At 42.3% G+C, this 12,695-nt stretch overlaps 1 protein-coding gene across 3 annotated transcripts; it reads left to right on the forward strand.

Annotated features, from left to right (window-relative positions):
- Positions 1-637: 637 nt before the first annotated feature.
- Positions 638-12,551, forward strand: LOC139159770 (zinc finger and SCAN domain-containing protein 2-like). Of its 3 annotated transcripts, none has more exons than XM_070737151.1 (4): positions 638-697; positions 3,660-4,115; positions 7,070-7,196; positions 10,194-12,551. In XM_070737151.1, exons 2-4 carry the CDS (start codon positions 3,723-3,725, stop codon positions 11,555-11,557), a joined length of 1,884 nt encoding a protein of 627 aa, XP_070593252.1. In that variant the 5' UTR covers positions 638-697; positions 3,660-3,722; the 3' UTR covers positions 11,558-12,551. The 3 variants fall into 3 exon arrangements, with proteins under 3 accessions (XP_070593252.1, XP_070593253.1, XP_070593254.1); XM_070737152.1 differs by lacking the exon at positions 638-697 and adding an exon at positions 2,501-2,635; XM_070737153.1 differs by lacking the exons at positions 638-697; positions 3,660-4,115; positions 7,070-7,196 and adding an exon at positions 9,955-10,090.
- The last annotated feature ends 144 nt before the right edge of the window (positions 12,552-12,695 follow it).

A 12,695-nucleotide genomic window follows, 5' to 3' on the forward strand; every position in this document is an offset into this window, starting at 1 on the left:
CATAAGGTCTTTTTCTGCAATCAGTCTTCTATGTTTCTATGTTTCTATCTTAAAGTGGCCAAAGTTGAAAAACACTGCACTAGATGGGTCTCCCACAAGGGACACAACAGCACACTTTTGGTGGTGTGGGATTTCTTTGTTGTCCTCCCCCCTCCAGCATTTCTTTCACTGCACACTTATTTATTGATTGATTGATTGATTTTGTCCATTGCACAATGAGTTATATTGGGTATACTGTACATATAGTAAATATATAATGAACTTATAATATGTTCATTATATATGAACATATTATACTATGTAGTATACTATGTAGTAAATATATAATGAACTTCCACAGCGTTGTTCCCTGATACAAAATCAGGAAGTCTCCTCCCTGAGGGATAAATGGAGGGCACCCTGACAGGGTCTTTTGGGGAGGCCGATCATGATGCAAAGAAGTAAATGAAAATCTTAACTTATTTTTACTTCCTTAAATAAAGTACAGAGGGCCAGCAGGAAGGGACGGACATAAGATCCAGCCTGAGCTGTTATGATGTACCTTCTCTTCTCTTAGGGGTTAAGGCAAGAGAGGCGAGATGGCTAGAAAGGCCAAAAGGAAGAAAAGAAACGGGGAAACCAGCCGTTTCCTGTCCCGTCTTGCCCCTCCTTCTTACCTCCCCCCTTGGGCAAAGGGGTCTTTGTCTTGGGATGCCTGGTGAGTTCCTCCCTGGGAGGGGAGGGAGGCTGCCTGGAATGGCGGTGTCAGGTTGGGAGGAGGGCAGCTGTGGGGAGTCCACTCTTGCAGAGGGATGGGGACCCAAGGGTGGGAGGGAGGAGGGAACCATTGGAGGATTCAAAGAGGATCAAGAAGCTGCTGATACAGTTCTGTATAACTGTATAACTGTCTGGTTCGGTTCTGCAACCCAACAAGACACAGACTTCAGAGGATAATCAGAATTGCAGGAAAAAAAATTGTTACCAATCTGCCTTCCATTGACTTGTGTATACTGCACGAGTCAAAAAGAGCGCTGTGGAAATATTTACAAACCCTTCACATTCTGGACACAAACTGTTTCAATTCTTACCCTCAAAAAAACTCTATAAACCAAGATAACCAGGCACAAGAACAGTTTCCTCCCCGAATGTTATCACTCTGCTAAACAAATAATTCCCTGACCACTGTCAAACTATTCACTAAAGCTACATTACTATTACTATTAGTATTCTCATCCTTCCTATCACCCATCTCCTCCCACTTATCACTGTATGACTGTAACCTGTTGCTTGTACCCCTACAATTTATATTAATATTTTTATACAGTATAATTTTTTTTTCCTTCATACACTTTAGTACAATGTCAAATATCTTCTATTTCCTGTACAATAAAATGCAGTATTTTGTTAGTAACTCTTGTATAATCCCAGAAAAAAATCATAATACAAAATTATTCATTTCTCTATAGCTCTTTTGTCCCCTATTGCAAAAAAAAAAAAAAGATTTATCTAATCTTGTCATCCAGCAATCACAATCATCATGTATTACCTCTCTTCATTGATGTTCCCTCAAATATATACTGACAAATAACATTTCTAACATTCTACTTAACTGATAGGCCACAGTGTCTCCTATTTCTCTTTACACATTTTACTTAAATCTTTATATTAATATTGATTGTTTTCTGGTTGCTTATTTGTACCCTATGATAATCATAGGTTGTACCTCATTATTCTTGACAAATGTATCTTTTCTTTTATGTACACTGAGAGCATAGGCACAAATGACAAATTCCTTGGCCAATCACACTTGGCCAATCAAGAATTCCTATTCTATTCTATTCTATTCTATTCTAATCCATTCCATTCCATTCTAATATACATGTATATATAAATAAATAAAAGGACAAGAGCACTGAACGGACTATTTCTGAATCAGATTAATTCAGCCTTCTCTAGGCTGAAACCCACCAGGTGGGCAGTATATCCAGGTTGGCCTACCCTGGCCACCTTGTCACAGCCATCTTACCACAGGAGAGCTTGCTGCAAGACGAGAGTTACACTAATATCAAAGAAATAGTAGAGTAGAATCAGTAAAGAACGGATGCCAAAGAAGGGATAGAATAAAATGTGAATGACAAAAAGTAAAATATTTTTATTTATTTATTTTAAATAATTAAATAGAATTTGACTGTGGCAAAAGAGACATTGAAACTCTGGAGAAGATGCAAAAAAGAGCAGCCAAGATGATTAAGGGATTGGAAACCAAGACTTACCAAGAGAGACTGAGGGAACTGGGTATGGATAGCCTAGAGAAAAGGAGGGCCAGAGCAGACATGATAGCAGTCTACAAGTATATGCGGGGATGTCACAGAGAGGAGGGGATCACTTTATTCTCCAGGGCACCAGAAGGCCGGATGAGGAACAACGGCTGGAAGCTGACCAAGGAGAGATTCAACATGGAGATAAGGAGGAACTTCCTGACGGTCAGAGCGATCAACCAATGGAACAACCTACCAGCGGACGTTGTGAACTCCAACACTCTGGACATTTTAAAGAGAAGATTGAACTGCCATTTGACTGGTGTGCTATAGGGTTCCTGCTTGGGCAGGGGGTTGAACTTGATGGCCTTCATGGTCCCTTTCAACTCTAACAATAAGTAAGTATGTATGTATGTATGTATGTATGTATGTATGTATGTATGTATGTATGTAAGTAAGTAAGTAAGTAAGTAAGTAAGTAAGTAAGTAAGTAAGTAAGTAAGTAAGTAAGTAAGTAAGTAAGTAAGTAAGTGAGTAAATTGTCCCATTCCTGTTCCATTTCCCACATCCCTAGGTATTCTGAGATCTGCGATTCTGGGAGGCCCCAAGTTGAGGAAAGTAGGCTTATGGCTTTGTTCTCCATTGTTGTAGGTGTGACTGTCTCTACGGTACCTTCATTTGCCCTTTGAGGTTTAAACTTTCTACCAGGAAAGTTGGCACTGCTTACCAGATCCTTTTCTGCTTTGATAATATTTATTTATTTATTTATTGTTAGAGTTGAAAGGGACTATGCAGGTCATCAAGTCCAACCCCCTGCCTGAGCAGGAATCCTAGAGCATCCCAGCCAAATGGCAGTCCAATCTCCTCTTGAAAGTGTCCAGAGTTGGGGAGTTCACAACCTCCGCAGGCAGGTTGTTCCACTGGTTGATCGCTCTGACCGTCAGGAAGTTCTTCCTTACTTCTAGGTTGAATCTCTCCTTGGTCAGCTTCCAACCATTGTTCCTGGTCCGGCCCTCTGGTGCTCTGGAGAATAGAGTGGCCCCCTCCTCTCCGTGGCAACCCCTCATATATCTGTATACAACTATCATGTCCCCTCTGCCCTCCTTTTCTCTAGACTATCCATGCCCAGTTCCCGCAATCTCTCTTCGTAAGTCTTTGTTTCAAGTCCCCTAATCATTTTGGTTGCTCTTTTCTGCACCTTCTCCAGAGTTTCAATGTCTCTTTTGAAGTGTGGTGACCAGAACTGGATGCAGTACTCCAGATGTGGTCTGACCAGGGCGTAGTAGAGTGGTATTAATACTTCCCTGGTCTTGGAGTGTATCCCCTGTTGATGCAGCTTAGGATAGTATTGGCTTTTTTGGCCGCTGCTGCACATTGCTGACTCATGCTACAGCTTGGCTTTTGAACCGTGTTTCCTTTAAGAATAAGTTTCAGAGAACTGCGCCTTCCTGCTCCTGATGGGATCTACCCCAGAACAGTTCAAAAATGGAGCAAAACATGGCTGGCCCAGAAGCAGGAAAGAACTGTGATGTTCTCCAGGTGGAGTTCAGGGCTGCTAAGATGAAGCCTGGAGAGTCCGACCACACAGTGGATGCCCAATGTTTCCATTTCCGGCAGTTTTGCTACCAAAAGATCTGGGGACCCCGAGAGGTGTTCAACCGCTTCCATGATATTTGCTTCCTGTGGCTCCAACCTGAGCGTCATACAAAGAATCAGATCCTGGATTTGGTGATCCTGGAGCAGTTCCTGGCTGTCCTTCCTCCAGAGATGGAGAGCTGGCTTCGAGAATGTGGACCGGAAACCAGCTCTCAGGCAGTGGCCCTGGCCGAGGGATTCCTGCTGAGTAAAGCAGAAGAAAAGTCTCAGGAAGAGCAGCAGGTGAGTATCCTGGTCCAGGTATTCCTCGATTTATGTCCACAATATGGGCCCGGGATTTCTGTTGCTAAGCAAGATACCTGTTAAGTGAATTTAAAAACCTTTACAAACTTTCTTGTCACAGTTGTTAACTAAACCACTGCAATTGTTTTTTTAAAAAATAACAATATTGATTTATGATGTAACAGTGAAAATAATAATAATAATAATAATAATAATAATAATAATAATAATAATTTTTAAATTATTATTATGGTGATAAGCAGGGATATCTGGGCAAAAGTGGGATGAATTTCTCATAGTAGTTTGCAAATCCCAGGAAACTCTGTAGCTGCTTCCTGGCCTCCCACTCCAGAATCACCCCTACCTTACCCAGGTCTATTTCAACCTCATCCTTAGCGATGCAATGCCCCAGATAACTGATTTTGTGGAAGTCACATTTAAATAGTTTCACGCACAACTGGGTTTTTCTTAGTTTCTTACATGCTCTTCCATGATTTCAGTGTAAATTAAGATATCTAGATATACCAGCACCCTTTGGTATAGGTATTCATGCAGGACTTTGTTTATCAACCACATGAATATCACTAGTGCCCCTTGCAGCCAGAATTTAAATAATTTCTTTCTAGAAAAATCTCAGCTTTGCTTTATGAACATCAGAAGAACCCTGAAGCTGTGTCAGATCACTCTAGACTAGCATTCTGTTTCTCTTAGGCTGACTTTGAGATGCTCCAGAACAGAATAAGAAGACACCAGCTATCTCCTAATTCAGCTGGTCTCTTTCTGAATGTTTGCTGAAAAAGCTGTTGAGCATTTTTTGTCGGTAATTTGATGGCCTTGGTGGATCAGGCAAGACCCATAATTGTCCACTATTTACCTTCTCAGAGTGTCCAACTGGGTGCTTCTGGGATGTCACCCACAATCAGAGGAAGACAGTGCTATCCAAAACCTTAAGCCACTAATTTGGACTAATATTCAGTTTTCAAGGCAAAAACTTACTGATGTAGTCTTCAGGGCCAGTGAGCTTATATGTCTGAGGATGGGCTGAAATACACAACCCCCCCAACTTATCCCAGTGTCAATGGGAAAAAATAGTGGCCATTTCTTGTCGGCAGGAATTCTTTATCCTCCCAAAGGTGCTTTTTGAAGAGGCAACTGGATTTTCTGGTTTTTCTTTGAAGACATATTTTTTCTCATCCAAGAAGCTTCTTCAGTTCTGGCTGGATGGTGGAGAATAGAAGAATTTATACTCCTTGCAGACAGCTGGTCATTTGCATTCTTTTTAGAGAGCTGTTGAGGCCACTTGGAGGTTTATCTGTGTCATCAGGATTGCCTGAGTAGTGCAAAAGGGTGTGGAGCCTTCATGAAAAAGTTGAAAGCATAGTTCCCTCTAAGCTGAGCAGTGAGCAATCGCTCACTTAAAAATCATCATCAACTCAGAGTTTTTCAAACCTGCCCAGAAGCCGAGAGGGAAAGAGTGAGAGGGAAGGAGAGAGAGAGGAAGAGAGGAAGAGAGAGAAACAGATAGAAAAAAGAGAGGAAGGAAAAGAGAAAGAAAAAGAATGGGAGTAAGGAAGAGAGAAAGAAAATCAAAATCTAGTTTGAAACTAGCTCAACTATTTAAGTGGCATTTTGATATTGATAGAGTTGCCCTATTATGAGCTCACTGTTATAGACACACAGTACTGTACAGTATTTTATTTTGAAATTCTCTGAGGCAAAACAGGGTGGGTTTTTTGTTTGTTTGTTTGTTTGTTTGTTTGTTTGTTCGTTCGTTCATTCATTCATTCATTCATTCATTTATTTATTTATTTATTTATTTATTATTTCTGTGCCGCCCAGTCCCAAAGGGACTGCCGCTCAGACACTATACTTTTCCGCCCACCCCCCAAAAAAATTAGAGGGAACACTGGTTGAAAGGACTGTGTTGCAGACTGGAGATCAATATTGTCTACCATACAGTCCTTTCAACTGTTCAAAGAAGGCTCCACAGTAATTTGCACTACTCAGGTGACACAAATAGCCTCCAGGGGGCATCAACGACTCCCTAAAAGAATGCAAATGACCAGCAGTCTGCTAGGAGTAGAAATTCTCCCAATCTGCACCATCCAGTCAGAGCTTCCAATCTTGGATGAGAAGCAAAACACCAAACCAGAAAGTCCAGTTGCCTCTTGAAAAAAAGCACCTTTGAGTCAACCATGACCTGGATGACTTAGAATCTATCTATCTATCTATCTATCTATCTATCTATCTATCTATCTATCTATCTATCTATCTATCTATCTATCTATCTATCTATCTATTAATTAGATTTGTATGCCGCCCCTCTCTGTAGACTCAGGGCGGCTAACAACAGTAATAAACAGCATGTAACAAATCTAATGTTTAAAATAATTAAAAAACCCTTATTAAAACCAAACATACACACAAACATACCATGCATAAATTGTATAGGCCTAGGGGGAAAAGGGTAGTTCAGTTCCCCCAAGCCTGACGACAGAGGTGGGTTTTAAGGAGCTTACGAAAGGCAAGGAGGGTGGGGGCAATTCTGATCTCTGGGGGGAGCTGGTTCCAGAGGGCCGGGGCTGCCACAGAGAAGGCTCTTCCCCTGGGTCCCGCCAGATATTGTTTTTAGTTGATGGGACCCGAAGAAGATCGACTCTGTGGGACCTAACCGGACGCTGGGATTCTTGCGGCAGAAGGCGGACCCAGATGTATTCTGGTCCGATGCCATGAAGGGCTTTATAGGTCATAACCAACACTTTGAATTGTGACCGGAAACTGATTGGCAACCAATGCAGACTGCAGAGTGTTGGTGTAACATGGGCATACCTGGGGAAGCCCATGATTGCTCTCGCAGCTGCATTCTGCACGATCTGAATCTCCATACACTTGCTGTCCTCCTATTATGAAAATAAATTTGAAGAGAATTCACATCCTTCCCTTTTGTCCTTCAGGATCTGGTGACCTTTGAAGATGTAGCAGTCTACTTCACTGATGAGGAGTGGGCATTGCTGGATCCAGAGGAACAAGCCCTCCATGTGGAAGTGATGGAGGAGAACTGTGGAAACTTGGCTTTTCTGGGTAAATTGTGTTCCTTGGGGGCCCTTCATGGGACAGATGGATGAGGCCAAAAGGGTTACTCTTTTTTTCAGGACTTGTTCTATTTATAGGAAAGTTTTCACCAGCAATCCCTGTCAGGGCTGCACTTTCAGAAGATAGCCAGCCCAAGCAGCTGACCACCCCAGCCAGCTAACAAACCCAACCAGCCAGCCAGAGACCAATAGATATGGAGTTAAAGTCTTCAATGAAACACAGCAGCAGCAGGAAGCCCTGCAAAAATATATTTAGTTCTTATTTACACTACTAACTGTATTCCATCTTACTATACATAGATCACACTAGTACAGTGTTCCCTCGATTTTTGTGGGTTCGAACTTCGCGAAAAGTCTATACAACGGTTTTTCAAAAATATTAATTAAAAAATACTTTGTGGGTTTTTTCTCTATACCACGGTTTTTCCTGCCCGATGACGTCATATGTCACCGCCAAACTTTCATCTGCCTTTAATAAATATTTTTTTTAATAAACTTTAATAAACATGGTGAGTAATGATCTAAATGGTTGCTAAGGGAATGGGAAATTGCACTTTAGGGGCTTAAAGTGTTAAGGGATGGCTTGTGATATTGTTCATAGCCAAAAATAGTGTATTTACTTCTGCATCTCTACTTCGCGGAAATTTGACTTTTGCGGGCGGTCTCGGAACGCATCCCCCGCGAACATTGAGGGAACACTGTATCTCACTAGTATCTCACTACAACTATCTCAACTGCAGTAATTCACAGGAACCAACAGATCAATACTTCAATACAGCAACAGGAACTTCAGATTAGAGCACACATCACAGAGCAGAGAACGGATCAGAGAATCAGAGAAAGCAATACAAAAGTTCTTACATATCTATTATTATTATTATTATTATTATTATTATTATTATTATTATTATTATTATTATAATAGAAACATAGAAGACTGATGGCAGAAAAAGACCTCATGGTCCATCTAGTCTGCCCTTATACTATTTCCTGTATTTTATCTTACAATGGATATATGTTTATCCCAGGCATGTTTAAATTCAGTTACTGTGGATTTACCAACCACGTCTGCTGGAAGTTTGTTCCAAGGATCTACTACTCTTTCAGTGAAATAATATTTTCTCACGTTGCTTTTGATCTTTCCCCCAACTAACTTCAGATTGTGTCCCCTTGTTCTTGTGTTCACTTTCCTATTAAAAACACTTCTCTCCTGAACCTTATTTAACCCTTTAACATAGTTAAATGTTTCGATCATGTCCCCCCTTTTCCTTCTGTCCTCCAGACTATACAGATTGAGTTCAGTAAGACTTTCCTGATACGTTTTATGCTTAAGACCTTCCACCATAATAATAATAATAATAATAATAATAATAATAATAATAATAATAATAATAATAATAAATTTATTAATTTATTTATTAAATTTGTATGCCGCCCCTCTCCGTAGACTCGGGGCGGCTCACAACAATAGTAGCAAAACAATATGTAATACAAGTCTAATAATTTAAACTAAAAACCCATAATTTAAAAACATGCACACAACACACCATACATAAACAATATAGGCCTAGGGGAGGTATTTCAGTTTCCCCATGCCTGACGCCAGAGGTGGGTTTTAAGGAGTTTAACGAAAGGCAAGGAGGGTGGGGGCAATTATAATCTCAGGGGGGGGGCTGGTTCCAGAGGGTCGGGGCCACCACAGAGAAGGCTCTTCCCCTGGGACCCGCCAAACGACATTGTTTAGTCGACGGGACACGGAGAAGGCCAACTCTGTGGGACCTAATCGGTTGCTGGGATTCGTGCGGCAGAAGGCGGTCCCGGAGATATTTAAATACTTATCACCCAATCAGGTTGCTGCATGCTTAATTAACTCAGAATGACTCAGCATTCTATACATAGTCTTTCCTTCTGCATTGAGATATTACCTCAGGATATGCTTATCCTGACAATACCAACATTCAGCAGCACCAGTGGGTGAGAGTCAGTTTGATAAAAGCAGAGTTGCAGTGCAAAACTATCCCTTCTCTTCATATGAATGCTATCATTTGCTCACCTAATGTTTATGCTGCTGCAATTGTCATTCCAACAAAAGTGGCCAGACACCGCAGAATCCACATATGGAATTATGCTAGGAAGCAGATGAAATGAGCCCCCAATGCTTTAAAACTGCATATTCTTCATCCCAGCTTGAGCATTATTACCTCATCGTCCATCTAGTCTGCCCTTATACTATTTTCTGTATTTTATCTTAGGATGGATATATGTTTATCCCAGGCATGTTTAAATTCAGTTACTGTGGATTTACCAAACAGGTCTGCTGGAAGTTTGTTCCAAGGATCTACTACTCTGTCAGTAAAATAATATTTTCTCATGTTGCTTTTGATCTTTTCCCCAACTAACTTCAGATTGTGTCCCCTTGTTCTTGTGTTCACTTTCCTATTAAAAACACTTCCCTCCTGGACCTTATTTAACCCTTTAACATATTTAAATGTTTTGATCATGTCCCCCCTTTTCCTTCTGTCCTCCAGACAATACAGATTGAGATCATTAAGTCTTTCCTGATACGTTTTATGCTTAAGACCTTCCACCATTCTTGCAGCCCGTCTTTGGACCCGTTCAATTTTGTCAATATCTTTTTGTAGGTGAGGTCTCCAGAACTGAACACAGTATTTCAAAATGTGGTCTCACCAGCGCTCTATATAAGGGGATCACAATCTCCCTCTTCCTGCTTGTTATACCTCTAGCTATGCAGCCAAGCATCCTACTTGCTTTCCCTACCACCTGACTGCACTGATGACGTTTAGTCAACGGGACCCGGAGAAGGCCAATTCTGTGGGACCTTATCGGCCGCTGGGATTCATGCGGTAGAAGGCGGTTTCGGAGGTATTCTGGTCCAGTGCCGTGTAGGGCTTTAAAGGTCATTATCAACACTGCATGATGACACTACTGTATATCCCTTTTTAATACCCTTCTCTCTTTGTTCCAGCCAGGGACAACTGGAATGCTGAAACAGAGAAAGAAGTCCATGGGGTATTTTTGGAGAAGCCTGCAGATAAGGAAGAGGAAAAGCAAAGCCAGAAAGTGAAAATGAAAAAAAAGAGGATGCCTCCATCCCCTGTTTTTCAGGATGTTGCGGCCGGTGAATCCCCAGCCTTAGATACCACATGCAGTGGGAAAAGGAACAACCAGTGTCTGGTGTGCAGAGAAAGCTTCAGCTGCAAGTTGAGCCTTGAAGCTCATTTGAAAACCCACAAAGAAGAGAAACCCTTTAAGTGTCCCGAGTGCGGGAAAAACTTCTCGCAGAGGAAAGGCCTGATAAGGCACGAGAGGATTCACACGGGGGAGAAGCTCTATGCCTGCCTGGAATGTGAAAAGAGCTTCTGCCAGAGTGTAGCCCTCATCACCCACCAGCGCATTCACACTGGCGAGAAGCCGTACGCTTGCCTGGAGTGCGGAAAAAGCTTCTGCCAGAAGACCACGCTGGTCCGGCACCAACGGATCCACATGGACGAGAAGCCATTCACCTGCGGGGAGTGCGGGAAAAGTTTCAGCCACCGGTCGCAACTGACTTCCCACCTGAGAGTCCACACGGGGGAGAAACCGTACAAATGCTCGGAATGCGGTAAGAGTTTCAGCCAGAACTCAAACCTGATGCTACACCAACGAATTCACACCGGGGAGAAACCCTTCCGGTGCCTGGAGTGTGGAAGGAGTTTTAGCCACAGCTCGACTCTAATGGCCCATCAGAGAACTCACACGGGAGAGAAGCCGTTCACCTGCTTGGACTGCGGGCAGAGTTTCGCCCAAAACTCCAGCCTTATTTTCCACCGAAGAACCCACACCGGGGAGAAACCCTACACGTGTCCGGATTGTGGTAAAAGCTTCAGCACCAGCACCAGCCTGGCTTGTCACCGCCGTATTCACACGAGAGAGAAGCCCTATGTATGTTCCGAGTGTGGGAAGAGCTTCTGTACAAGTACAAATCTTCTCACCCATCAAAGGATCCACACGGGGGAAAAGCCATTCAAATGCTCCAAGTGTGGGGAGAACTTCCGTAAAAAAGCCCATCTCTTACGCCACCACCTCACACACACCGGGGAGAAGCCATACAAATGCACAGAGTGTGGGAAAAGCTTTTGCAAGAAAAGGAACCTTAATTCACATCAAAGGATTCATGCTGAGTATTGGAGTGAGGAACCTCGCAGTGGCGCTCGGGGGCGTCCTTCTCTAAATTCAGATTCTCCCCCTGTTTCACAGAACTTTGGTTCTTTCCAGAGCCATTTGCAACACGATTCTAATCCAAAAGGAAATTTAGAGGGCTTTACACTCAATTTCTCAGTGAACAGATGACAGCGTGCAGGGCGCATGGGGTTTTATGGGGCACCCCCACCTTAGCTTGATTTTTACGCCTGTGTCTCACCTGACCTCGTACAACCAGACAGTGGGCAAGGCTTAACTCTGACTTATTTTGGGGGTAGGACTTATAATTAGGTGCAGGAATGAAAATTGGGCTAGGCCTTGTTTTCGGGATTGTATTTTTGGAGAAACATGGTAGAGTGCCAGTTTAAATATAAAATAACATAGCTTATTTTTCTGTTTTGGATAAGAGATCATGTGCAAAAGCCAAATCTTGCTCAGACACGTGCACGCCTCCCGCTGGTCACCTGGTGCTGCACACGCATTAGCACCGGTAGCGGCAGTAAATTGGAACCCCACCTGGTTTCAAGTAATCCCCACCAGGGGTGGCAGCCCTAAAGATCCAAAGTAAAAGAGGGCTTCCAGGGCTGGCAGAACATAGGAAGAAAGGTTGACTTACACAGATACTGGAGAGTTTTTGAAACTTAACATTTCTAACATAGCCTGAGTTGCAGAAATGATGCCATCATGCCACCGATGGAAAGGTATCCTGGCCTGTAATGATTCTTTGGATCTACCTCATCCTTCTGCAGCATCAGGGGGTTCTTGGTTTTGAGCAACTCCCAAACTTCCTGGGTCCATAGAAGCAGCAAGAAGCAGTGACATGACTTGCGCTCCCAATGGAGCCTCCACACTGTGCATGGTTTGAATAAAATGCGGTAAGATGAGGTGGAAGAAAGCATTCTTATTTCAACCAAGGCTTCATTTCTGAAGGGGAGAGGAGAAGAAATCTCCCTGCCTGCCCTAAAAACCTCCTCAGGACCTCTTCAAATCCATTTACATCCCCATAGTCAATGTTCCCTCTAATTTTTTTTTGCTGTAGGCGGAAAAGTATAGTGTCTGAGCGGCAGTCCCTTTGGGTCTGGGTGTATATATATAAATAACAAATATAAATAAATAAATCGTACAATTGAATATTGAACCAAAACCCCTTGTTATTGTTTCTATTTATGCACCCAATGACAAACAAACAGAATTTTACAAACAATTACACCAAAGATAAATGAATTAAATATTGAAAATATGATTATAATAGGAGACTTTAATGCAATTTCAAACAGAGCTTTAGACC

This window comes from Erythrolamprus reginae, chromosome 2 (assembly GCF_031021105.1).
Source record: "Erythrolamprus reginae isolate rEryReg1 chromosome 2, rEryReg1.hap1, whole genome shotgun sequence".
Taxonomy (NCBI): domain Eukaryota; kingdom Metazoa; phylum Chordata; class Lepidosauria; order Squamata; family Dipsadidae; genus Erythrolamprus; species Erythrolamprus reginae.